The sequence below is a fragment of the Agelaius phoeniceus genome, chromosome 36 (genome assembly GCF_051311805.1).
Source record: "Agelaius phoeniceus isolate bAgePho1 chromosome 36, bAgePho1.hap1, whole genome shotgun sequence".
NCBI classification, from domain to species: Eukaryota; Metazoa; Chordata; class Aves; order Passeriformes; family Icteridae; genus Agelaius; species Agelaius phoeniceus.
Window position 1 is genome coordinate 985043 of NC_135300.1, and position 27201 is coordinate 1012243.

General features: G+C 54.6%; 1 protein-coding gene across 1 annotated transcript; it reads left to right on the forward strand.

The window, feature by feature from the left end:
- The first annotated feature begins 413 nt into the window (after positions 1 to 413).
- ERCC2 (ERCC excision repair 2, TFIIH core complex helicase subunit) lies at positions 414 to 25233 on the forward strand. The gene is given in 26 exon segments (XM_077192879.1): positions 414 to 420; positions 810 to 909; positions 1300 to 1326; positions 1328 to 1378; positions 1795 to 1857; positions 1959 to 2072; positions 2611 to 2721; positions 2806 to 2825; positions 3451 to 3568; positions 5206 to 5329; positions 6834 to 6930; positions 8659 to 8792; positions 9835 to 9942; positions 10546 to 10606; positions 11503 to 11621; positions 12913 to 12982; positions 13783 to 13852; positions 14951 to 15052; positions 16321 to 16384; positions 17982 to 18103; positions 19415 to 19507; positions 20334 to 20406; positions 21277 to 21347; positions 22404 to 22547; positions 23398 to 23541; positions 24215 to 25233. Coding segments are annotated over 26 exon segments (2298 nt in total). The 5' UTR covers positions 414 to 415; the 3' UTR covers positions 24308 to 25233.
- Positions 25234 to 27201: the final 1968 nt, after the last annotated feature.

Consider the following 27201-nt stretch of genomic DNA (forward strand, 5'->3'; position numbering starts at 1 on the left):
TCACCCCTCCCCGCCAAATATCCCCAAGAATCCTCAAAAAAATCCCAAAAATTAAAAAAAAAAAACCCAAAATTCCAAGAATCCCCAAAATTTTTCACTCCTGCCCCCCAGTGTCTCCGAATCCCCCCAGACCCCCCCCTAAATCCCTCCAAGGTTTCACTCCCGTGTCTCAAATGTCCCCAAAAACCTCAAAAATCCCCCAAAATCCCAAATTTTTCTCCCCTCTCCCCGCAAGTGTCCTCCGATCCATCGCTCTGCGCTCGATTGCTCCTCCCCGGCACAGCTGCTCTCTCCCTGTGATTGGCAGCTTCATTCAGCCAATAGGAGCGCGAGGCGGGCTCAGCGATGCCCAATCGGAGCGCGCGGTGCGGAAGGGGGCGGGGCCGAGGCGGCGGCGCGAGGCGGCGCGGGAGCCATGAAGTGAGGGGGGGGAGGGGTGGGAAAAGGGGGCGCTGAGGGGGGGTTGGGGGGATATTGGGGAATTTGGGGGGAAATTGTGGGAATTTTGGAGGATCTGAGGGGGATTTGGGGGAAAATTTGGGCGATTTGAGGGGGTTTTGGGGAGTTTTGGAGGATCTGAGGGGATTTTGGGGAGTTTTGAGAGATTTTGGGAGATTTTGAGGGGATTTTGGTGAGATCCACTCCAGGATCCACCAGATCCTCTCAGGCTGAACGTGCACGGGCTCCTGGTGCTGCCCCAACCCCCCAGACCCCCAAATCTGCCCCAATTCCCCCCGAATCCCCTCAAAACTGCCCCCAGAATCCCTCGGGATCCACCCGGTGCCACTGGATCCCCTGGGATCCCTCAGGCTGAACGTGGACGGGCTCCTGGTGCTGTTCCCCTATGAGTTCATCTACCCCGAGCAGTTCTCCTACATGCTGGAGCTCAAACGCACCCTGGACGCCAAGGTGGGATCCACTGGGGGAAAACGGGAGGGATCCAATGGGGGGGATCCACTGGGATGGATCCAATGAGGAATCAACTGGGGGAATCCAGTGGGGGAAAATCCACTGAGGGGATCCAATGGGTGGGATCAATGAGGGATCCAAAGGGGAGGGGGATCCACCGAGGGGGGATCAGCTGGGGAATCCGACTGGGAGGGATCCATTTGGGATCCTCTGAGGGAATCCACTGGAGGGATCCACTTGGGGTGGGGGGAGATGGGGGACAGGGACAGATGGACAACAGGGGGGATCCATTGGGGGAAACGCATTGGGAGAGATCCCCTGGGAGGGATCCACCGGGAGGGATCCACCGAGGGATCAGGGCCCCCCCTGTGACCGCCCCTTCCCCCCCAGGGCCACGGGGTTCTGGAGATGCCGTCGGGGGACGGGCAAGACGGTGTCACTGCTGGCCCTGATCATCGCCTACCAGCGCGTGAGCCGATCCCGGGGGATCCTGAGGGGTCTGGGGGCTTCTGACTGCTCCTGGTGGATCCCAGAGGCTCCTGAGGATCCCCTTGGGTTGGGGAGGGGGAGGGGGGGGGGATTCGAGAGGATCCCGGGGGATCTGGGGGGAGCTTGAGCGGTTGGGGGTGGGGGGTGGGGTCCTGGTAGATCCCAGAGGGTCCTGGTGGGTCCCTGAGGATCCTGGGTGGTCCCAGGGTGTTCTGAAGGTCCTGGCGGATCCCAATGGGTCCCAGCGGATCCTGGATTATCCCAGGGGATCTGGGCAGGTTCTGACAGATCCCAGTGGATCCCAGGAGATCCTGGGTGATCCCAGCATGTCCTGGTGGGTTCTGGGATCCCAGCAGATCCCAGTGGATCCCCAGCAGATCCTTTCTTCCCCCCCAGGCCCACCCCCTGGACGTGTCCAAGCTGATTTACTGCTCCCGCACAGTGCCTGAGATTGAGAAGGTCAGCGGGGAGGGGATCCCTGGGCTGGATCCTTCAGGGTGGATCCCTCGGGTGGATCCCTCAGGGCTGGATCCCCTCACGTCCCCGCGTCCCCCCCGCAGGTGGTGGAGGAGCTGCGGAAGCTTCTGGAATGCTACGAGCGGGAGCTGGGGGAGCCCCTGCCCTTCCTGGCGCTGGCGCTGAGCTCCCGCAAGAATCTCTGCGTGCACCCCGAGGTCGGGGATCCAGAACGGGGATCGGGGGGGATCCCGGGGGATCTGGGGGGGCTGGGGCTGGGGAGGAGGCTCAGGGGCTTGCAGGGATCCCAGGGGATCCCAGGGATCTGGGGGGATCCAGGGGGACTGGAGGGACCTGGGCCTTTTGTGGGGGCTGGGTGTGGCAGGGGGGGTCACAGGGATCCCAATGGATCCCAATGGATCCCTGCCCAGGTCTCTGCGCTCCTTTCAGGAAGATGGGGGGGGGGTGCCAGGGGTCTCTCAGGGCTGTGAGTAGATCCCAATGGATCCCGGTGGATCCCTGCTCCAGGTCTCCGCGCTCTGCTTCAGGAAGGAGAGGGGATCATGGGGGGTGTCAGGGGTCTCTGGGGGCTGTGTGTGGATCCCAGCAGATCCCAGTAGATCCCAGCAGATCCCTGCCCAGGTCTCCGCGCTCCGCTTGGGAAGGAGGGGGGATCCCAGGGGGGTGTCAGGGGGCTCTCAGGGCTGTGTGTGGATCCCAGTGGATCCCAGTAGATCCCAGTGGATCCCTGCCCAGGTCTCCGCGCTCCGCTTTGGGAAGGAGGTCGACAGCCGCTGCCTGGCCCTGACGGCCTCGTACCTGCGGGACCCCCCCGAGGGAGCCCGGCCCAGCTGCTCCTTCTTCCAGGTCAGCCCGGGGGATCCGGGGGGATCCGGGGGGATCCCGGGGGTCCCAAGGGGATTTTGAGGGGAAACTGAGGGGATCTGGGAGGATCTGGGGGGTCCTGAAAGGTTCCGGGGGATCTGGGGGCATCTGAGAGGATTTGAGGGGGATCCCAGGGGATCTGGGGGGGTCCTGAAGGGTCTGCAGGGGTCCCAGGAGGGATCCTGGGGGGATTTTGGGAGGATTTGGGGGGTCCTGAAGGTTCCAGGGGGATCTGGGGGGATCCCTGGGGGTCCCAAAGGGTCTGGAGGGGATTTGGGGGGGGCTGATCCCCAATGGATCCCCTGGGACCCCCCCATTGGTTCCCTTGTTCATTTTGGGGACCCCAGCCCCATCCTGGGATATTCCCACCCCATTCTTGGTGACCCCAGCCCCATTTCAGGGACTCCCACAGACCCCAGCCCCACTCTGGGGTGTTCTCCCCCCATTTGGGACATCCCCACCCCATACTTGGCCCCCAGTCCCATTTCAAGGACCCCAAATCCCATCCCAAGGACCCCAAATCCCATTCCAAGGACCCCAAATCCCATTCCAAGGACACCAAATCCCATTCCAAGGACCCCAAATCCCGTTTTTTGCTGTTCTTCCCCATTTTTTGCTGTTTTTCCCCCATTTTTTGCTGTTTTCCCCCGTTTTTTGCTGTTCTCCCCCCATTTTTGCTGACCCCAGCCTCATTTCTCTCTCCCCCCTCAGGAGGTTCGAGGCCCGGGGCCGGCAGAGCCCCCTCCCCTTTGGGGTTCACAACCTGGACGATCTCCGGGCGCTCGGGCGCCAGCGCGGCCTCTGCCCCTACTTCATGGCCAGGGCCTCTGTAAGGAGTCCTAAAATATCCTAAAATATCCCTAAAATATCCCTAAAATATCCCTAAAATATCCCTAAAAATATCCCTAAATATCTGCCCCTACTTCATGGCCAGGGCCTCTGTAAGGAGTCCTAAAATATCCTAAAAATACCCCAAAATATCCCTAAAATATCCCCAAATACCTGCCCCAATTCATGGCCAGGGCCTCTGTAAGGAGTCCTAAAATACCCCAAAATACCCCAAAATATCCCCAAATATCTGCTCCTACTTCATGGCCAGGGCCTCTGTAAGGCACCCCAAAATATCCTAAAATACCCCAGAAATATCCCTAAAAATATTCTAAATATCTGCCCCTACTTCATAAAATATCCCTAAAATATCCCCAAATACCTGCCCCCTACTTCATGGCCAGGGCCTCTGTAAGGAACCCCAAAATACCCCAAAATATCCCAAAAACACCCTAAAATATCCCTAAAAATATCCCTAAAATATCCCCAAATACCTGCCCCTACTTCATGGCCAGGGCCTCTGTAAGGAACCCCAAAATACCCCAAAATATCCCAAAAACACCCTAAAATATCCCTAAAAATATCCCTAAAATATCCCCCAAATATCTGCCCCTACTTCATGGCCAGGGGCCTCTGTAAGGCACCCCAAAATACCCCAAAAACACCCCAAAATACCCTAAAATATCCCTAAAATATCCCCAAATATCTGTCCCTACTTCATGGCCAGGGCATCTGTGAGAAACCCTAAAATATCCAAAAATGTCCTAAAAATATCCCTAAAATATCCCTAAAAATATCCCTAAAAATATCCCCAAATATCTGTCCCTACTTCATGGCCAGGGCCTCTGTGAGAAACCCTAAAATATCCCAAAAATGTCCTAAAAATATTCCTAAAATTATCCTTAAATATCTGCCCCTACTTCATGGACACAGCATCAGTAAAACACCCTAAAAATATTCTAAAAATACCCAAAAAAATATCCTAAAAATGTCCCTAAAAATATCCCAAAACCTCCTGGGCACCCCAAAACCCCTCAGGGGAACCCCAAATCTCTCTGGGGAACCCCAAACCTTCCCCCAAACCCTTCCCTAAAAGCTCCTCTCTCCACCCGCCCCCATTGGCACTTTGATTTTTCCCCATAAAATGACCCCAAACCCCCCTGAATGACCCCAAATCCCCCTGAGTGACCCCAAAACCTGCCTGGGTGACCCCAAATCCCCCTGGGGACCCCAAAAGGGCCCTAAACGTCCCCATTTTTGCAGCTGGCCCACGCCAACGTGGTGGTGTACAGCTACCATTACCTGCTGGACCCCAAAACCGCCCCTATGGAACCCCAAAACTGCCCCAAACCTCCCTAAAACCTGCCTGGGTGACCCCAAAACTCCTCTGGGTGACCCCAAAACTCCTCTGGGCACCCCAAATCTCCCTCTAGGTGACCCCAAATCTCTCTGGGGGAACCCCAAACCTTCCCCCAAACCCTTCCCTAAAAGCTCTTCTCTCCACCTGCCCCTATTGGCGCTTTGATTTTTCCCCACAAAATGACCCCAAATCCCCCCTGAATGACCCCAAAACCTGCCTGGGTGACCCCAAATCCCTCTGGGCACCCCAAAAGGGCCCTAAAAGCCCCATTTTTGCAGCTGGCCCACGCCAACGTGGTGGTGTACAGCTACCATTACCTGCTGGACCCCAAGATCGCCGGGCTGGTGTCGGCCGAGCTCGCCCGCTCCTCGGTCGTGGTGTTCGATGAGGCTCACAACATCGGTGCCGCCCTAAAACCCCAAAAAAAAACCCCAAAAAACCCCAAAAAAAACCCCAAAAAAACCCTAAATCCTGGGGTTGGGTCATTGAGGGGGGATTTGGGGTGATTCAGGGGGGATTTGGGGTCATTTGGGGGAGGTTTGGGGTCGTGGTGTTCGATGAGGCTCACAACATCGGTGCCGCCCTAAAACCCCAAAAAACCCAAAAAACCCCAAAAAACCCCAAAAAATCCCTAAATCCTGGGGTTGGGTCAGTGAGGGGGGATTTGGGGTCAATTCAGGGGGGATTTGGGTTCATTCAGGGGGGATTTGGGGGAGGTTTGGGGTCGTGGTGTTCGATGAGGCTCACAACATCGTGCCGCCCTAAAACCCCAACAAAACCCAAAAAAACCCCAAAAAACCCCCAAAAAACCCAGATTCTGGGGGGTTGGGTCATTCAGGGGGGATTTGGGGTGATTCAGGGGGGATTTGGGGTCATTTGGGGAGGTTTGGGGTCGTGGTGTTCGATGAGGCTCACAACATCGGTGCTGCCCTAAAACCCCAACAAAACCCAAAAAAACCCCAAAAACCCCCCAAAAAACCCAGATTCTGGGGGGTTGGGTCATTCAGGGGGGATTTGGGGTGATTTCAGGGGGGATTTGGGGTGATTCAGGGGGGATTTGGGGGGAGGTTTGGGGTCGTGGTGTTCGATGAGGCTCACAACATCGGTGCCGCCCTAAAACCCCAAAAAAACCCCAAAAAACCCAAAAAAAACCCAGATTCTGGGGGGTTGGGTCATTGAGGGGGGATTTGGGGTGATTCAGGGGGGATTTGGGGTCATTTGGGGGAGGTTTGGGGTCGTGGTGTTCGATGAGGCTCACAACATCGGTGCCGCCCTAAAACCCCAAAAAAAACCCAAAAAAACCCCAAAAAAACCCCCAAAAAACCCTGAAATCCTGGGGGTTGGGTCATTGAGGGGGGGATTTGGGGTGATTCAGGGGGGATTTGGGATCCTTTAGGGGCAGTTTGGGGTCACCCCCAGGGGGATTTTGAGGGGGGTTGGGGGTGATTTTTGGGGGATTCTTTTGGATATTTTGAGGTTTTTTTCTGGGTTTTGGAGTGGGCTTTGTAGAATTTTGGGAATTTTTTTTTGCTGGATTTTGGGGTATTTTGGGCTATTTTTAGAGGATTTTGGGGTGGGTTTTTTTGCTGGATTTTTGGGGTATTTTGGGCTATTTTTAGTGGATTTTAGGGTGGGTTTTTTGCTGGATTTTGGGGGTATTTTGGGTTATATTTTAGTGGATTTTGGGGTGTTTTTTTGCTGGACTTTGGGGTATTTTGGGTTCTTTTTTAGTGGATTTTGGGGTAGGTTTTTTTCTGGATTTTGGGGTATTTTTGGGCTATTTTTAGTGGATTTTGGTGGCTGTTTTTTGCTGGATTTTTGGGGGCTGGTTTGCAGGATTTTGGGGTCATTTTGGGGCATTTTGGGGTGATATTTTTGATGACATTTCTGCACTCCCTGTCCCCAGACAACGTCTGCATCGAGGCCATGGGAGTGACCATCACCCGCCGGACGCTCGACCGCTGCCAGGCCAACGTGGCCACGCTGCAGAGCCACGTCCAGCGGTCAGCGGGGTCGAGGTTGGGGATTTTGGGGGTTTTTGGGGTTTTTGGGGCCTTTTGGGGTCTCAGCGATGAATTTGGGGTCTCAGAGATGGGATTTGGGGGTTTTAGGGGGGATTTGGGGTGCTCAGGGGGGATTTTGGGGTGTTTTGGGGCAGTGACCATCACCCACTGCAGAGCCACGGCCAGCGGTCAGCGGGGTCGAGTTTGGGGTTTTGGGGGGATTTTTGGGGTTTTTGGGGGTCTCAGGGATGGATTTGGGTCTCAGAGATGAGATTTGGGGGTTTTAGGGGGGATTTGGGGGTGCTCAGGGATGGGATTTTGGGGTGCCATGGGTGTGACCATCACCCACTGCAGAGCCACGTCCAGTTGGTCAGTGAGGCTGGGGTTGGGGTTTTGGGGGGATTTGGGGTTTTTTGGGGCCTTTTGGGGTCTCAGGGATGGGATTTTGGGTCTCAGAGATGGGATTTGGAGGTTTTGGGGGGGATTTTGGGTGCTCAGGGTGGATTTTGGGGGTAGTGACCATCACCCACTGCAGAGCCACATCCAGCGGTCAGCGGGGTCAGGGTTGGGTTTTTTGGGGGAATTTTGGGGTCCTCAGAAATGGGAGTTTGGGGTTTTAGGGGTGATTTTGGGGTCTCAGGGTTGGGATTTGGGATCTCAGGAGGATCTCAAGGATATTTTTAGGATCTCAGGGGTTATTTGGGGTCCATTTTAGGATCAAGGAATCAGATTCTCCCTGCCTGGCCGAGGAGTGCCAGCGACTGGGGCAGGGGCTGCGGGGTGGGTTTAGGATCTCAGGGATGGGATTTGGGATCTCAGGGCTGGGATTTGGGATCTCAGGGCTGGGATTTGGGGTCTCAGGGTTGGGATTTGGGATCTCAGGGGTTATTTGGGATCTCAGGGTTGGGATTTGGGATTTCAGGGGTTATTTGGGATCCATTTTAGGAATCAAGCAATCAGATTCTCCCTGCCTGGCTGAGGAGTGCCAGCGATTGGGGCAGGGGCTGCGGGTTGGGATTTGGGATCTCAGGGCTGGGATTTGGTGTCTCAGGGCTGGGATTTGGGATCTCAGGGGTTATTTAGGATCTCAGGGTTGGGATTTGGGATCTCAGGGTTGGGATTTGGGATTTCAGGGGTTATTTGGGAATCCATTTTAGGATCAAGGAATCAGATTCTCCCTGCCTGGCTGAGGAGTATCGGCGCTTGGTGCAGGGGCTGCGGGGCTGGGATTTGGATCTCAGGGTTGGGATTTGGGATCTCAGGGCTGGGATTTGGGATCTCAGGGCTGGGATTTGGTGTCTCAGGGCTGGGATTTGGGATCTCAGGGGTTATTTAGGGATCTCAGGGTTGGGATTTGGAATCTCAGGGGGTTATTTAGGGTCTCAGGGGTTTCTTTGGAGTCCATTTGGGATCAAGGAGTCGGATTCCCGCCGCCTGGCCGAGGAGTATCGGCGCTTGGTGCAGGGGCTGCGGGGTTGGGATTTGGGATCTCAGGGTTGGGATTTGGGATCTTCAGGGTTGGGATTTGGGGTCTCAGGGCTGGGATTTGGGATCTCAGGGGTCCTTTGGGGTCCATTTAGGATCAAGGAGTCGGATTCCCGCCGCCTGGCTGAGGAGTATCGGCGCTTGGTGCAGGGGCTGTGGGGTGGGTTTAGGATCTCAGGGCTGGGATTTGGGATCTCAGGGGTTCTTTGGGGTCCCGTGGGTGGATTCTGGGATCCATTTTAGGATCAAGGAGTCGGATTCCCGCCGCCTGGCCGAGGAATATCGGCGCTTGGTGCAGGGGCTGCGCGAGGCCGGCGCCGCCCGCGACTCCGACCTGTTCCTGGCCAACCCCGTCCTGCCCGACGAGATCCTGCAGGGTACGGGATCCACTGGGATCCACTGGGATCCACTGGGATCCATTGGGATCTGCCTGGGGTCACAGGAACCCCCAAAACCCTCGGGATCCACCCCAAAATCCTCAGGGTCAGGGTCCCCTCTCCATGCTCAGCTCAGGGAGACCTTTTGGGGTCTGGGATCTGCTGGGATCAGGGGAACTCCCAAAACCACAGGGATGGTTTGGGATGGCTTTGGGGTTTGAAGTTTTTGGGCTGCTCCTGACCCCGTTTTCCCCCATTTTTTCCCCATTTTCCCCCATTTTTTCCCCTTTTTTCCCCATTTCAGAGGCAGTCCCAGGCAGTATCCGCACGGCCGAGCACTTTGTGGGGGTTTGGGGTGGATTTTGGGGTTTTTGGGCTGTTTCTGACCCCGTTTTTTCTCATTTTTCCCCATTCCAGAGGCAGTTCCAGGCAGTATCTGTACAGCTGAGCGCTTTGTGGGGTTTGGGGTGGATTTTGGGGTTTTTGGGCTGTTTCTGACCCCATTTTTTCCCCATTCAGAGGCAGTCCCAGGCAGTATCCGCACAGCCGAGCACTTTGTGGGGTTTGGGGTGGATTTTAGGGATTTTGGGCTGTTTCTGACCCCGTTTTTCCCCTCGTTTCAGAGGCAGTTCCAGGCAGTATCTGTACAGCTGAGCACTTTGTGGGGTTTGGGGTGGATTTTAGGGTTTTTGGGCTGTTTCTGACCCCGTTTTTCCCCGTTTCAGAGGCAGTTCCTGGCAGTATCCGTACAGCTGAGCACTTTGTGGGGTTTGGGGTGGATTTTAGGATTTTGGGCTGTTTCTGACCCCGTTTTTTCCCCGTTTCAGAGGCAGTCCCAGGCAGTATCCGCACAGCCGAGCACTTTGTGGGGTTTGGGGTGGATTTGGGGGTTTTTGGGCTGTTTCTGACCCCGTTTTTCCCCATTTTCCCCATTCCAGAGGCCGTCCCAGGCAGTATCCGTACAGCCGAGCACTTTGTGGGGTTTGGGGTGGATTTTGGGCTGTTTCTGACCCCGTTTTTTCCCATTTTTTCCCCATTCCAGAGGCAGTCCCAGGCAGTATCCGTACAGCCGAGCACTTTGTGGGGTTCCTGCGCCGTTTGGTCGAGCACCTTCGGGCTCAGCTCCGGGGGCCCCGAGTGCAGCAGCTGAGCCCCCCCGGCCTTCCTGAGGGAGCTGAGGGACAGGGTCTGCATCGACCGCAAACCCCTCAGGTCTGGACCCCAAAAAACCCCATAAAACCCCCAAAAAACCCCATAAAACCCTCAAAAATGGGATCTGCACCCCAAAAAACCCATAAAACCCTCAAAAATGGGGTCTGCACCCCCAAAAAACCTCATAAAACCCCCAAAAATGGGATCTGCACCCCCAAAAACCCCACAGAGAGCACCCCTGGCCTTCCTGAGGGAGCTGAGGGACAGGGTCTGCATCGACCGCAAACCCCTCAGGTCTGGCACCCCAAAAATGGGCTCAGGACCCCAAAAAATGGGATCTTCACCCCCCAAAAATGGGCTTAGGACCCCAAAAATGGGATCTGCACCCCAAAAACCCCTTAGAGAGCCCCCCGGCCTTCCTGAGGGAGCTGAGGGACAGGGTCTGCATCGACCGCAAACCCCTCAGGTCTGGCACCCCCAAAAATGGGTCTGGGACCCCAAAAAATGGGTCTGGGACCCCAAAAATGGGATCTGCACCCCAAAAAATCCCATAAAACCCCCAAAAATGGGATCTGCACCCCCCAAAAAACCCCTCAGAGAGCCCCCCCGGCCTTCCTGAGGGAGCTGAGGGACAGGGTCTGCATCGACCGCAAACCCCTCAGGTCTGGCACCCCAAAAAATGGGGTCTGGGACCCAAAAAAACCCCATAAAACCCCCAAAAATGGGATCTGCACCCCTAAAAACCCCTCAGAGAGCCCCCCCGGCCTTCCTGAGGGAGCTGAGGGACAGGGTCTGCATCGACCGCAAACCCCTCAGGTCTGGAACCCCAAAAATGGGCTCAGGACCCCAAAAAATGGGATCTTCACCCCCCAAAAATGGGCTTAGGACCCCCAAAAAATGGGATCTGCACCCCAAAAAAACCCATAAAACCCCCAAAAAATGGGATCTGCACCCCCAAAAACCCCTCAGAGAGCCCCCCGGCCTTCCTGAGGGAGCTGAGGGACAGAGTCTGCATCGACCGCAAACCCCTCAGGTCTGGGACCCCAAAAATGGGCTCAGGACACCTTAAAATGGATTTGGGACCCCTTAAAATGGGTTCAGAACCCCAAAAAATTGGATCTGCACCCCTAAAACCCCCCCAAAAATGGGATCTTCACCCCAAAAAACAGTTTGGGGGCCCCAAAAAATCTTTTCCTTGGAGGATTTTTGGGGTTTCTGGGGTGATTTTTGAGGGGTTTTTGTGGTCTCAGGGTTTTGGGGGGGTTTTTGTGGGGTATTTTTGGGTTTTTTGGGGTGTTTTTTGGGGTTTTTGGGGTCCCTGAACCCCGATTTCTGCCCCCTGTCAGGTTCTGTGTCGAGCGCCTGCACTCCCTGCTCCACACCCTCCCATGGGGGATTTTGGGGGGGTTTTTGGGGTGATTTTTGGGGTTTTTGGGGTTTTTGGTGTTTCTGGGGTTTTTGGGGTGGTTTTTGGGTTTTTTGGGGTGGTTTTGGGGGTTTTTGGGGTGGTTTTTGGGGTTTTTGGGGTCCCTGAACCCCGATTTCTGCCCCCTGTCAGGTTCTGTGCCGAGCGCCTGCACTCCCTGCTCCGCACCCTCGCCCTCCCCGATGTCGCCGATTTCTCCCCCATCACCCTCGTGGCCAATTTCGCCACCCTGGTCAGCACCTACAGCAAAGGTGGGCACAAAAACCCCCAAAACCACCCCAAAAATACCCTAAAAATACCCCAAAAATACCCCTAAATCCTGGTCAGCACCTACAGCAAAGGTGGGCACAAAAACCCCAAAACCACCCCAAAAATACCCTAAAAATACCCTAAAATATCCTGTAATGCTGGTCAGCACCTACAGCAAAGGTGGGCACAAAAAACCCCAAAACCACCCCAAAATACCCTAAAAATACCCTAAAAATATCCTGTAATCCTGGTCAGCACCTACAGCAAAGGTGGGCACAAAAAACCCCCCAAAACTACCCCAAAACCACCCTAAAAATACCCTAAAATTTCCTAAAAATACCCTAAAAATATCCTGTAATCTTGGTCAGCACCTACAGTAAAGGTGGGGACAAAAAGCCCCCAAAACCACCCCCCAAAATAGCCTAAAAATATCCTAAAAATACCTCTGGACTCTGGTCAATACTTACAGTAAAGGTGGGGACAAAGAACCCCAAAAAAACCCCCAAAAAAACCCCCCAAAATACTCTAAAAATACCCTAAAATACTCCTAAATCCTGGTCAGCACCTACAGCAAAGGTGGGCACAAAGAACCCCAAAACCACCCCAAAAATACCCAAAAATACCCTAAAAATACCCCCAAAAATACCCTAAAATATCCTGTAATCCTGGTCAGCACCTACAGCAAAGGTGGGCACAAAAAACCCCCAAACCACCCCCAAAAATACCCTAAAAATACCCCAAAAATACCCCTAAATCCTGGTCAGCACCTACAGCAAAGGTGGGCACAAAAAACCCCCAAAAATACCCCAAAAATACCCAAAAATACCCCTAAATCCTGGTCAGCAGCTACAGCAAAGGTGGGCACAAAAACCCCAAAAATACCCCAAAAATACCCCAAAAATACCCCTAAATCCTGGTCAGCACCTACAGCAAGCTGGGGTCAAAAAAAAACCCAAAAATGCCCCCAAAAAACCCCAAATGCCCCAAAATCTCTCCCAAATTCCCTTGAAATCCTCTCTGAAATCCCTGAAATCACCCCAAAATCCTTAAAAAAAACCAAAATCCCTAAAAAACCCCAAAATCCCTAAAAAAAAACCCCCAAAATTCCCACCCTCAAAAAAACCAAAATCCTCCCAAAATCCCTCCAAAAAACCCCAAAATCCCTCCAAAAAACCCCAAAATCTCCCCCCCCAAAAAAACCACCAAAAACCCCCAAATCCCCCCCACCCCAAAAAATCCCAAATTCCCCCCCAAAATCCCCAAAAAGCCCCAAATTCCCCCAAACCCCCCCAGGTTTCACCATCATCATCGAACCCTTCGACGACCGCACCCCCAGCATCGCCAACCCCGTCCTGCACTTCAGGTTTGGGGAATTTGGGGAATTTTGGGGGTTTTGGAGGCTTTTGGGGTTTTTGGGGGATTTTTGGGGGTTTTTGGGGGAATTTTTGGCTTTTTTGGGGGGAATTTGGGGGTGATTTTAGGGAGATTTTGGGTTTTTTCAGGGAGGATTTTGGGGATTTGAGGGGGGGAATTTGGGGGATTTTTGGGGATTTTGAGGGGGATTTTAGGGAGGATTTGGGGATTTTTTTTGAGGGGGATTTTGAGGTGGGTTTGGGAGGTTTTTAAGGGGTATTTGGGGTTTTTTTAAGGGGGATTTGGAGGAGTTTTTTTGGGGAAGTTTGGGGGGATTTTAGAGGAGATTTTGGGGAGATTTGGGGCTTTTGGTGGGGGGATTTTGAGGTGGATTTGGGGGGATTTTGAGGGAGTTTTGGGAGTTTTTTGACAGGGTTTTGGGGGGATTTTGAGGTGGATTTGGGAGGTTTTTTGGGGGGGGATTAGGAGTTTTTTGGGAGGGGATTTTGAGTGTTTTTGGGGGGAATTTTCACAGGGGAATTTGGGGTTTTTTAGGGCGATTTTGAGGGAGTTTTAGGCTGATTTTGGGGGAATTTGGGGTTTTTTGGGGAGGGATTTTAAGGTTTTTTGGGGAGGGGATTTTAAGGTTTTTTTTGGGGAAATTTTGGGGGGCATTTGGGGTTTTTTGGGGGGGGATTTTTGTGGGGTTTTTTGATGGGGGGATTTTGAGGTGGATTTGGGGTTTTTTGGAAGGGGGGTCTGGGTTTTTATTGGGGGGATTTTTGAGGGCATTTTTGGGGTCCCCCCCAGCTGCTTGGACGCCTCCATCGCCATCCGGCCGGTGTTCGAGCGCTTCCAGTCCGTCATCGTCACCTCGGGGGTGAGACACCCCAAAAATATCCCAAAAACACCCCCAAACACCCCAAAACCACCCCAAAAACATCCCAGAAATACCCCAAAACCACCCCAAAAATCACCCCAAAAACATCCCAAAACCACCCCAAAAACATCCCAAAATCACACCAAATATCACCCCAAAAATACCCCAATATCACCCCAAAACTACCCCAAAAACATCCCAAATATCACCCCAAAAACATCCCAAAAATACCCCCGAAAACATCCCAAAAAATACCCCAAATATCACCCCAAATATCATCCCAAAATCACTCCAAGATCACCCCAAAAACACCCCCAAATATCACCACAAAAACATCCCAAAATCATCCCAAAACACCCCAAATATCACCTCAAAACCACCCCAAAAAACATCCCAAAAATACCCCAAAACCTACCCCAAAAATCAGCCCAAAAACACCCCAAATATCACACTAAAAATATCCCAAATATCACCCCAAAAGCACTCCAAAACCACCCCAAAAACATCCAAAATACCCCAAAACCACCCCAAATTTCACCACAAAAACATCCCAGATATCACCCCAAAATATCCCAAATATCACCCAAAACCATCCCAAAATCACCCCAAAAATATGCCAAATATCACGCCAAAAATGCCCCATATATCACCCAAATATCACCCCAAAACCATCCCAAAATCACCCCAAAAACATCCCAAATATCACCCCAAAGATATCCAAATATCATCCCAAAATCACCCCAAAAATATCCCAAAAACACCCCAAATATCACCCCAAAAACACCCCAAAATCACCCCAAAACATCCGAAAACCACCCCAAAAATATCCCAAAATCACCCCAAAAATACCCCAAAAACATCCCAAAATCACCCCAAAAACACCCCTATATCCCCCCTACAAAAAAAACCCAAATCCCCAATAAAACCCCAAAAACCCCAAATCCCCCTTAAAGCCCCAAAATCCCTCCCAAAATTCCCCCCCAAAATCCCCAAATCCCCCCTCAAAAAAGCCAAAATCCACCCCAAAAACCCCCAAATCCCCCCAAAATCCCCCCCAAAATCCCCCTGACCCCCCTTTCTTTGGCCCTGCCCCCCCAGACTTTGTCCCCCCTGGAGTTTTACCCCCAAATCCTGGGATTCCAGCCCGTTACCATGGCAACCTTCAGCATGACCCTGGCCCGCACCTGCCTCTGCCCCATGGTGGGTCTGGGGGGGATTTGGGGGGTCCCTGGGGGGTCCTGGGGGGGTTTGGGGGGTCCCTGGGGGGGATTTGGGGGATCTGGGGGGGTTTGGGGGGGAATTTGGGAGGTCCTGGGGGGAATTTGAGGGGATTTGGGGGGGCTTGGGGGGTCCTGGGGGGGTTTGGGGGTTCCTGGGGGGCTTAGGGGGTCCTGGGGGGGTCCTGGGGGGGATTTGGGAGGGTCCTGGGGGAAATTTGAGGGGATTTGGGGGGTCCTGGGGGGGTTTGGGGGGTCCTGGGGGGGATTTGGGGGGTCCTGGGGGGGTCTGGGGGGGGAATTTGAGGGGATTTGGGGGGTCCTGGGGGGACTTAGGGGGTCCTGGGGGGGTTTGGGGGGGAATTTGAGGGGATTTGGGGGGGTCCTGGGGGGCATTTGGGGGATCTGGGGGGGATTTGGGGAGGTCGTGGGGGGGATTTGGGGGGTCCTGGGAGGGTTTGGGGGGGAATTTGAGGGAATTTGGGGGGTCCTGAGGGGGGTTTGGGGGGGTCCTGGGGGCTTTGGGGGGGCATTTGGGGGGCTCCTGGGGGAAATTTGAGGGGATCTGGGGGGTCCTGGGGGGGATTTTGGGGGTCCTGGGGGGATTTGGGGGGGTCCTGGGGGAGTTTGGGGGTCCTGGGGGGGATTTGGGGGGGAATCTGGGGGGGTTTGGGGATCCTGGGGGTAAATTTGAGGGGATCTGGGGGGCATTTGGGGGGTCCTGGGGGGTGTTTGGGGGTCCTGGGGGGGATTTGAGTGGTCCTTGGAGGGTTTTGGGGGGATTTGGGGGGTCCTGGGGAGGTTTTGGGGGGGAATTTGAGGAGCTCTTGAGGGGATTTGGGTGGTCTGGGGGGAATTTAGGGGGTCCTGGGGGTTTTTGGGGGATCCTGGGGGGATTTGGGGGGGTCTGGGGGTTTTGGGGGGTCCTGGGGGGGTGTGTGAGGGGTCTGGGGAAGGATCTGGGGGGTCTTGGGGGAGAATTTGAGGAGCTACTGAGGGGATTTGGGGGGTCCTGGGAGGGTTTTGGAGGATTTGGGGGGTCCTGGGGGGGGTCTCAGGGATTTTTTGGGGAGGATTTTGGGGGGGTCTTGGGGGGATTTTGGGGGGAGGATTCTGGGGGTCCTGGGGGGATTTTTGGGAGGATTTTGGGGGGGGTCCTGGGGGGATTTTGGGGGGTCCTGGGGGGATTTTTGGGGAGGATTTTGGGGGGTCCTGGGGGATTTTGGGGGTTTTGACCCCCAGCCCCCCCAGATCGTGGGCAGAGGCAATGACCAGGTGGCCATGAGCTCCAAATTCGAGACCCGCGAGGACATCGGTGCGGATTTGGGGCAAAACCCCGGGGCTTTTGGGGTTTTGGGCCTTTTGGGGTTTGGGGGCTCTGGGGAGGGGTCTCAGGCTCATTTTGGGGGAATTTTGGGGGAAATTTTGGGGCTTTTGGGGTGGCCGTGAGCTCCGAATTCGAGACCCGCGAGGACATCGCTGGGGCTGGGGGGGATTTGGGGGAAAATTTGGGGAGAATTTGGGGGTTTTGGGGTCTGGGGGATTCTGGGGAGGGGTCTCAGAGGGATTTTTGGGGGGTTTGGGGGATTTTAGGGTTTTTTGGGGTCCCAATAACCCCAAATTTCCCCCAAAATCCCAACAGAGACCTGGAATTAGGGGCAGCTGCTCCTGGAGCTCTGGGGGGAGGATTTGGGGGCAATTTTTGGGGTTTTTTGGGCCATTTTGGGGATTTCTGGGTGGATTTTGACTTTTTTTGGATTTTGGGGTTCCCAATAACCCCAAATTTCCCCCAAAATCCCAACAGAGACCCAGAATTAGGGGCAGCTGCTCCTGGAGCTCTGGGGGAGGAATTTTGGGGGGATTTCTAGGGAAATTTTGACTTTTTTTTTATTTTTGGGGTTCCCAATAACCCCAAATTTCCCCGAATTTCCCCCAAAATCCCAGCAGTGACCCAGAATTAGGGGCAGCTGCTCCTGGAGCTCTGGGGGAGGAATTTTGGGGGATTTCTGGGGGAAATTTTGACTTTTTTTTGGATTTTGGGTTCCCAATAACCCCAAATTTCCCCGAATTTCCCCCAAAATCCCAACAGAGACCCGGAATTATGGGCAGCTGCTCCTGGAGCTCTGGGGGAGGAATTTTGGGGGAATTTCTAGGGAAATTTTGAGGTTTTGAGATTTTTGGGTTCCCAAATGACCCAAATTTCCCCGAATTTCCTCCAAAATCCCAGCGGTGACCCAGAATTAGGGGCAGCTGCTCCTGGAGCTCTGAGGAGGATTTTAGGGCAATTTTGGGGAGATTTCTGGGGGGATTTTGACTTTTTTTGGATTTTTGGGTTCCCAATAACCCCAAATTTCCCCGAATTTCCCCCAAAATCCCAACAGAGACCCGGAATTAGGGGCAGCTGCTCCTGGAGCTCTGGGGGAGGAATTTTGGGGGATTTCTGGGTGGATTTTGGGATTTTTTCGTTCCCAATAACCCAAATTTCCCCGAATTTCCCCCAAAACCCCAGCGGTGACCCGGAATTATGGGCAGCTGTTCCTGGAGCTCTGGGGGAGGAATTTTGGGGGATTTCTGGGTGGATTTTGGGATTTTTTGGGGTCCCAATAACCCAAATTTCCCCGAATTTCCCCCAAACCCCAGCGGTGACCCGGAATTATGGGCAGCTGCTCCTGGAGCTCTGGGGGAGGAATTTTGGGGGGATTTCTAGGGAAATTTTGAGGTTTTGGGATTTTTTGGGGTCCCAATAACCCAAATTTCCCCGAATTTCCCCCAAAATCCCAACAGAGACCCGGAATTAGGGGCAGCTGCTCCTGGAGCTCTGGGGGAGGAATTTTGGGGGATTTCTGGGTGGATTTTGACTTTTTTGGGATTCCCAATAACCCAAATTTCCCCGAATTTCCCCCAAACCCCAGCGGTGACCCGGAATTATGGGCAGCTGCTCCTGGAGCTCTCGGCCGTGGTCCCCGACGGCCTCGTGGCTTTTTTCACCAGCTACGTTTACCTGGAGAGCACCGTGGCCTCGTGGTACGAGCAGGTGGGAGCCCAAAAACAGCCCAGAATCACCCCAAAATATCCTCCAAAATCACCCCAAAAATCCCCCAAAATAACCCCCAAAAATGGCCCAAAACCCCTTCGAAAATCCCATTTAAATGGCCAAAAATACCTACAAATCACCGCCCAAAATAGCCCCAAAAATACCCCAGGATCACCCCAAAATATCCCCCAGATCACCCCAAAAATACCCCCAAAAAATGGCCCAAAACCCCTTCGAAAATCCCATTAAAATGGCCAAAAATACCTACAAATCACCCCCCAAAATACCCCCAAAAACACCCCAAAAATATCCTCCAAAATCCCAAATATATTCCCCTCAATCTCCCCAAAAATACCCCCAAAAATACCCCAAAATCCCATCAAAAATACCCCAGAATCACCCCAAAATATTCCCCCAAATCACCCCAAAAATACCCCAAAAAATCCCCCAAAAATGGCCCAAAACCCCTTCGAAAATCCCATTAAAATGGCCAAAAATACCTACAAATCACCGCCCAAAATAGCCCCAAAAACACCCAGGATCACCCCAAAACATCCCCCAAATGACCCCAAAAATATCCTCCAAAATCCCAAAAATATAGCCCTAAATACCCCCAAAAATACCCCCAAAAATTCCCCAAAATACCACCAAAAACACCCCAGAATCACCCCAAAATATCCCCAAAAAATGCCCCAAAACCCCTTCGAAAATCCCATTTAAATGGCCAAAAATACCTACAAATCAGACCCCAAAATAGCCCCAAAAATACCCCAGAATCACCCCAAAATATCCTCCAAAATCCCAAAAATATAGCCCTAAATACCCCCGAAAATCCTCCAAAATCCCACCAAAAATACTCCAAAATCACCCCAAAATTATCCCAAAATTATCCCAAATTCCTGCCCAGGGCATCCTGGAGAACATCCAGAGGAACAAACAGGACCCAGAACCTCTCAAATGCCCCCAAAAACTGCCCCAAAATCCCCTAAAACTGCCCCCAATCCCCCTAAAACTGCCCCAATCCCCCTAAAACTTCCCCAAAACCCCCTAAAACTGCCCCAAAACCCCCCTGGGACCCCCAAAATCCCCCAAAATCCTGCCCAGGGCATCCTGGAGAACATCCAGAGGAACAAACTCCTCTTCATCGAGACCCAGAACCCCCAAATCCCCCCTTGAGACCCCAAAAACTGCCCCAAAACCCCCTAAAACTGCCCCAAAACCCCTTAAAACTGCCCCAAATCCCCTCCTGAGACCCCTAAGGAACCCCAAATCCCCCCAAAATCCTCCCAAATCCCCCAAATTCCTGCCCAGGGCATCCTGGAGAACATCCAGAGGAACAAACTCCTCTTCATCGAGACCCAGGACGGGGCTGAGACCAGCGTGGCCCTGGAGAAATACCAGGAGGTGCTGGGGGGGATTTGGGGGTCCTGGGGGGATTTTGGGGGGTCCTGGGGGGATTTGGGGGGTCCTGGGGGGGATTTGAGGGGTTCTGGATGGGATTCTGGGGGTGCTGGGGGAATTTGGGGGGATTTTTTGGGCTTCTGGGGAAGTTTGGGGTGTCCTGGGGGGAAATTTGGGGGAATTTTCAAGGTCCTGGGGTGGTTTGGGGGCAGTTTTGGGGGTCCTTGGGGGGATTTGGGGGAGTTTTGGGGATCCTGGGGGATTTTTTGGGGGTCCCAGGGGGGTTTTTGGGGGTCCCAGGTGAATTTTGGGGGTCCCAGGGGGGGTTTTGGGGGGTCCCAGGTGAATTTTGGGTTCCTTGGGGGAATCCTGGATGGGATTTTTGTGGGTCCCAGGAAGATTTTTGGGAAATTTTGGGGATCCTGGATGGGAATTTTGGGGGTCCCAGGTGAATTTGGGGGGGTCCTAAGAGGATTTTTTGGGGTTCCCAGGGGGTTTTTGGGGGGTTCCCAGGTGATTTTGGGGTCCCAGGGGGATTTTGGGGGGTTCCCAGGTGAATATTTGGGATTCCCAGGGGGGGTTTTGGGGGTTCCCAGGTGAATTTTTGGGATTCCCAGGGGGTTTTTGGGGTTCCCAGGGTGAATTTTGGGGTCCCAGGTGAATTTTGGGGGGTTCCCAGGTGAATTTGGGGGGGTCCCAGGTGAATTTTGGGGGTTCCCAGGGTGAATTTTGGGGTCTCAGGTGAATTTTGGGGGTTCCCAGGTGAATTTTGGGGTCCCAGGTGAATTTTGGGGTTCCCAGGTGATTTTGGGGTCCCCTCTCTCCCCAGGCGTGTGAGAACGGCCGCGGGGCCGTGCTGCTCTCGGTGGCGCGCGGCAAAGTCTCCGAGGGCATCGACTTCGGTGAGATTTGGGGCGAATTTGGGAAAATTTGGGCAAAATTGGGGGAATTTTGGGGATTTGGGGCAATTTTGGGGTGATTTGGGGGGGTTTGAGGGGATTTTTGGGGTCCCTTTTTTGGGTGCTCCCACCCCAGTCTTGGGGCAAAGTCTCCGAGGGCATCGACTTCAGTGAGATTTGGGAAAATTTGGGAAATTTTGGGAAAATTTTGGGGCTTTGAGAGGCTTCATGGTGTGCTTGAGGGGATTTTGGGGGATTTGAGGGGAAATTTGGGGTTTTTTTTGAGGGATTTGCAGGAAAATTTTGGAGTTTTGGGCATTTGATGGAAATGTTGGGGTTTTGGGGGGATTTGATGGGAAATTTGGGGGGATTAATGGGAATTTTGGGGGCATTTTCATAGCAATTTTCGGGGGATTTTTGTGACAATTTGGGGTTTTTTGGGGGGGATTTAATGGGAATTTTGGGGGCATTTTCATGGCAATTTTCGGGGGATTTTTGTGACAATTTGGGGTTTTTTGGGGGGGATTTGATGTGAAATTTTGGGGGGGATTTTCGTGGCAATTTTGGTGGGTTTTGGGGGATTTTTGTGACAATTTGGGGTTTTTTGGGAGGAATTTGATGGGAAATTTTGGGGGGATTTTCGTGGCAATTTTGGTGGTTTTTGGGGGATTTTTGTGACTTTTTTGGGGGGGATTTAATGGGAAATTTTGGGGGGATTTTGGTGGCAATTTTGCTTTTTTTGGGTGGATTTTGGTGGCAATTTTGCTTTTTTTGGGTTGGTTTTCATCACCATTTGGTTCCTTTTGTGTTTGGGGGGGGATTTAAGGGGAAATTTGGGTTTTTTGGGGTCCCTGACCCCAAATTTCCCCCCAGTCCATCACTATGGCCGGGCCGTGATCATGTTTGGGGTCCCCTACGTCTACACCCAGAGCCGAATCCTCAAGGTCAGGGGGGGCTCAGCTGGGGCCCCCTCCCCAAATCCCACCTGGGGGGGTCCCCTGGGGGGGATCAAGGGATTTGGGGAGGATTTGGGGTTTTTTAAGGGGATTTATGGGGTTTTAAGGGGATTTATGGGGGTTTGGGGGGGGATTTATGGGGGTTTTAGGGAGATTTGGGTATTTTCAGGGGGGGCTCAGGTGGGGCCCCCTCCCCAAATCCCACCTGGGGGGGATCAAGGGATTTGGGGGGATTTGGGGGGATTTGGGGTTTTTTAAGGGGATTTATTGGGGTTTTGGGGGGGATTTATGGGGATTTTGGGGGGGTTTTTAGGGGTGTTTGGGGATTTTCAAGGGGGCTCAGGTGGGGCCCCCTCCCCAAATTCCACCTTGGGGGGGTCCCTGGGAGGGATCAAGGGATTTGGGGGGGTTTAGGGGGGTTTTGGGGATTTTTAGGGGGATTTATGGGGATTTGGGGGGTTTTTAAGAAGGTTTTGGGGGTCTCAGGTGTGGCCCCCTACCCAAATCTCACCTGGGGGGGTTTTTAGGATTCCTGGGGAGGTTTTAGGATACCTGAGGGGTTTTTAGGATTCCTGGGGAGGTTTTAGGATACCTGAGGGGTTTTTAGGATTCCTGGGGAGGTTTTTAGGATTCCTGGGGAGGTTTTTGGATACCTGGGGGGTTTTAGGATTCCTGGGGGGGGTTTTAGGATACCTGAGGAGTTTTTGAGATACCTGGGGGGGTTTTTAGGATTCCTGGGGAGGTTTTAGGATTCCTGGGGAGGTTTTTAGGATTCCTGGGGAGGTTTTTTGGATACCTGGGGGGGTTTTTGGGATACCTGAGGGGTTTTTAGATTCCTGGGGGGTTTTTAGGATTCCTGGGGAGGTTTTTAGGATTCCTGGGGAGGTTTTTAGGATACCTGGGGAGGTTTTGGGATACCTGTGAGGGTTTTTAGGATTCCTGGGGAGTTTTTTAGGATTCCTGGGGGGGTTTTTAGGATACCTGGGGGTGTTTTTAGGATACCTGGGGGGGTTTTTGGAGGTCTCAGCCCCGTGTGCCCCCCAGGCCCGTCTGGAATTCCTGCGGGAGCAGCTCCAGGTGCGCGAGGGCGAATTCCTCACCTTCGACGCCATGCGGCACGCGGCGCAGTGCGTGGGGAGAGCCCTCAGGGGGAAAACGGATTACGGGCTCATGGTGTTCGCTGACAAGGTTTGGGATCGATTGTAGGGGATTTGGGGTCAGTTTGGGGTCAGTTTTGGGGTGTTTGGGTCAGTTTGGGGCGGCGCAGTGCGTGGGGAGAGCCCTCAGGGGGAAAACCGACCATGGGCTCATGGTGTTCGCTGACAAGGTTTGGGATTGGTTTTGGGGGATTTGGGGTCAGTTTGGGGTCAGTTTGGGGGGTTTAGGTTCAGTTTGGGGTCAGTTTTGGGGGTTTAGGTTCAGTTTGGGGTCAGTTTTGGGGGGTTTAGGGTCAGTTTTGGGTCAGTTTGGGGCGGCGCAGTGCGTGGGGAGAGCCCTGAGGGGCAAATCCAACCATGGGCTCACGGTGTTCACTGACAAGGTTTGGGGGAGATTTTAGGGGATTTAGGATCAGTTTTGGAGATTTGGGCTCAGTTTGGGCCATTTTTGGTGTCCCAAACCCCATTTTCTCCCTGTTTTTTCCCATTTTTCTCTGGTTTTTCCCCATTTTCCCCCCATTCCCAGCACTTTGCCCACACAGACAAGCGTGGGGGTGTTTGGGGGTCATTTTGGGGATTCCTGGGGTTATTTTGGTGTCCCAAACCCCATTTTCCTTGGGTTTTTTTCCCATTTTCCCCCCGTTTCTCCCCATTTTTCCCATTTTCTCTGGTTTTTCCCATTTTCTCTGTTCTTTCCCCATTTCCCCCCGTTCCCAGCACTTTGCCCGTGCAGACAAGCATGGGGGTGTTTGGGGGTTATTTTGGGCCATTTTTGGTATCCCAAACCCCATTTTCTCCCTGTTTTTCCCCATTTTCTGCCTGTTTTTCCCCATTTTTCTCTGTTTTTTTCCCATTTTCCTGTGTTTTCCCCCCGTTCCCAGCGCTTTGCCCGCGCAGACAAGCGGGGGAAGCTCCCGCGCTGGATCCAGGAGCACCTGCCCGAGTCCCACCTGAACCTGACCGTGGACGAGGCCGTGCAGGCGGCCAAGAGGTTCCTGCGCGAGATGGCCCAGCCCTTCCGCCAGGTGAGGGATCCACCGGGTTCCACCCGATCCCATTGGATCCCATTGGGCCCAAAACGGCCCCTTCTGTGCCCTCCCAGCCCTTCCGGCAGGTGAGGGATCCACTGGGTTCCACTGGATCCCATTGCATTGAAAATGGCCCCTTCTGTGCCCCCCAGCCCTTCCGGCAGGTGAGGGATCCACCCGATCCCATTGGATCCCATTGGATCCCACTGCATTGAAAACGGCCCCTCCTGGGCCCTTCCGGCAGGTGAGGGATCCACCAGGTCCCACTGGATCCCATTGGATCAAAAACGGCCCCTCCTGGGCCCTCCCAGCCCCCCCTTCCAGTGGGGTCCCACTGGATCCCATTGCATCAAAACCGGCCCCTCCTGGGAGGTGAGGGGATCCACTGGGTCCAAAACTGATCCAGAATGATCCCATTGGATCCTATCAGAGACACTACACCCCCCCTACCCCCAGCCCTTCCGGCAGGCGAGGGATCCACTGGATCCCAAATGATCCAAAATGATCCCTCAGATTCCCCCCAGATCCCCACGAAATCCACCCAGAATCCCCCAAAATCCCCTCAGATCCCTCCCAGATCCCTCCCAGATCCCCTCAGATCCCTCCCAGATCCCTCCCGTTTCCCCCCGTTTCCCCCCGTTGCGGAGCCCAGCCCGCTGTCGGTTCCCAGGAGGATCAGCTCGGGCTCTCCCTGCTCACCTGGGAGCAGCTGCAGGCGGGGGAGGTGCAGCAGCGCATCCAGGGCCTCTCCCAGCAGCTCTGAGAGCAACGGGACCCAGCGGGATCCACCGGGATCCATTGGGAACCACCTGCACCAACTGGGACCCACTGGGAACCACTGGGACCCATTGGGATCCACTGAGGACCCACTGGGAACCACTGGGACCCACCTGCACCCACTGGGATCCACCGGGACCCACTGGGACCCACTGGGAACCACCTGCACCCACCAGGATCCAACGGGACCCAACGGGAACCACTGGGATCCACTGGGACCCATTGAGAACCACCTGCACCAACTGGGATCCATTGGGACCCACCGGGACCCACTGGAACCCACCAGCACTAACTGGGAACTACTGGGAACCACTGGGACCCATTGGGATCCACCTGCACCAACTGGGACCCACCAGGACCCATTGGGATCCACTGGGACCTCCCTGGGACCCATTAGGACCCACCGGTACCAACTGGGACCCACCAGGACCCATTGGGATCCACTGGGACCCACTGGGACCTCCCTGGGATCCACCTGCACCAACGGGACCCACTGGGAACCATTGGCACCCTGGGACCCACTGGGATCCACTGGGACCCACCGGCATCAACCGGGATCCACTGGGACGTCCCTGGGATCCACCAGGAACCACCGGGATCCACCCCGGGATCCACTGGGGGGAACGGGGGGGGGGGTCTGGATCCACTGGGGGGCTCCAGGTGGGATCTGGACCCCCCCGGACCCCCCCAAATGAGCTGGAGGTGGAACTCGATCCCTCCTTGGGATCCACTGGGATCTGGGCCCCCCAAATGCCAAAACAGGGCCTGGATCCCTGGGGGGGAGGGGGGATCTGGGCCCCCCCAGGTGGGATCTGCCCCTCCCCCCCCCCCCCGTTTCTGCCAATCCCCTCCCCCCAATTAAAGCGGATTTCCCCTCCCCCCACGACTCCGCCCCCTTTTTGCTCCCCAACGGGGCCCCCCCCCCAAAAAAAAAAAAAAATTTGGGGTCTCCCCGTGCCTCAGTTTCCCCGGAGATATTTGGGGGGGGAAATTCCATTTTTTGGGGGGGGAAATTCCATTTTTGGGGTCCCTTTTTTGGGGGGGAAAATTCCATTTTTGGGGTTACTTTTTGGGGGGGAAATTCCAATTTTGGGGTCCCCCCCATGCCTCAGTTTCCTCCCCAATATTTTGGGGGAGAAATTCCATTTTTGGGGTCCCTTTTTTGGGAGGGAAAATTCCGTTTCTGGGGTCAGTTTTGGGGGGTAAAATTCCATTTTTGGGGTCCCTTTTTTGGGGCGTAAAATTCCAATTTTGGCGTCCCTTTTTGGAGGGAAAAATTCCTTTTTTTTGGGGTGGGAATCCCCAGTTTTGGGGCCCCCCCCGTGCCTCAGTTTCCCCCATATTTTTTAGGGGGGGGGGGGGGTCATTTCTGGGGTCCCCCCCCCACCGTCCCTCCCCTCCCCCCCTCGAGGACCCCCCCGGGACCCCTCCCCTCCCCTCCCCCCCCCAAATTCGACACCGCTTCCCCCCCCCCCCGGGAAATCGGAGCCGACCTAAAAATACCGGGGGGGGGGGGGGAGGGGCGGGGCTGGGGGGCCCCTCCCCCTTCCCCTCCCCCCCCCCGGCTTGAATTGCCCTGAGCCAGCGGATCCGCCCCGCCCCCACCCTAAAATCCCCCCCCTTTGAATTTTGGGGTTCCCCCCCCTTAATTCCGACCCCACCCCATTTAATTTTGGGGTTTTCTGACCCCCCCCCTTTTAATTTTGGGGTCGTCCTCCCCCCTTAATTCCGAACCCCCCCCCATTAATTTTGGGGTTCCCCCCATTAATTTTGGGGTTTTCTGACCCCCCCTCAATTAATTTTGGGATATTTTGGGGGGTGGGCCCAATTTTGGGGGTGGGGGGGGTCCCAGGATTTTGGGAGGGGTGGTTCCAAATGGGGGGGGGGGGTCCCTTTATTTGGGGAGGGTCCCGGGGGGGCTCCCGGTATTGAAAGAGTCCCCGGTATTGATTGGGGGTTGGTCCCCGTAATTTGGGGGGGGTCCCGGTGGTCCGGGGCGGGGGGGTCCCGATATTTAAAGAGCCGCCGCTATTTAGGGGTGGTCCCAGTGCCCCGGGGGGGTCCCGCTATTTGGGGGGGTGGTCCCGTTATTTTGGGAGGGGTGGTCCCGCTATTTGGGGGGGTGGTCCCGGTATTTGGGGGGGTGGTCCCGGTATTTGGGGGTGGTCCCGCCATTTGAAGAGCTCCCGGTATTTATTGGGGGGTGGTCCCGCCATTTGGGGGTGGTCCCGCTAATTGGGGGGTGGTCCCGCTAATTGGGGGGCGGGTCCCTCTATTTTGGGGGTGGGTCCCGCTATTTTGGGGGGTGGTCCCGGTATTTGTAGAGCTCCCGGTATTTATTGGGGGGTGGGTTCCGCTATTTTGGTCTGGGTCCCGTATTTGGGGGTGGGTCCCGCTATTCGGGGGGTGGTCCCGCTATTTCGGGGGGTGGTCCCGCTATTTCGGGGGGTGGTCCCGCTATTTGGGGGTGGGTCCCACCATTTGGGGGTGGTCCCGCTATTCGGGGGTGGTCGCGCCATTTGGGGGTGGGTCCCGCTATTTGGGGGTGGGTCCCGGTATTTCGGGGGGTGGTCCCGCTATTATGGGGGTGGTCTCGCCATTTGGGGGTGGTCCCACCATTTGGGGGTGGTCCCACCATTTGGGGGTGGTCCCGCTATTTCGGGGTGGTCCCGTTATTTCGGGGGGTGGTCCCGCTATTTCGGGGGGTGGTCCCGCCATTTGGGGGTGGGTCCCGCTATTTCGGGGGGTGGTCCCGTTATTTTGGGGGGGGGTGGTCCCGTTATTTCGGGGGGTGGTCCCACCATTTTGGGGGGGGCGGTCCCGCTATTTCGGGGGGTGGTCCCGCCCCCAGCCCGGTCCCGGGGGGCCGCAGGTGCCGCG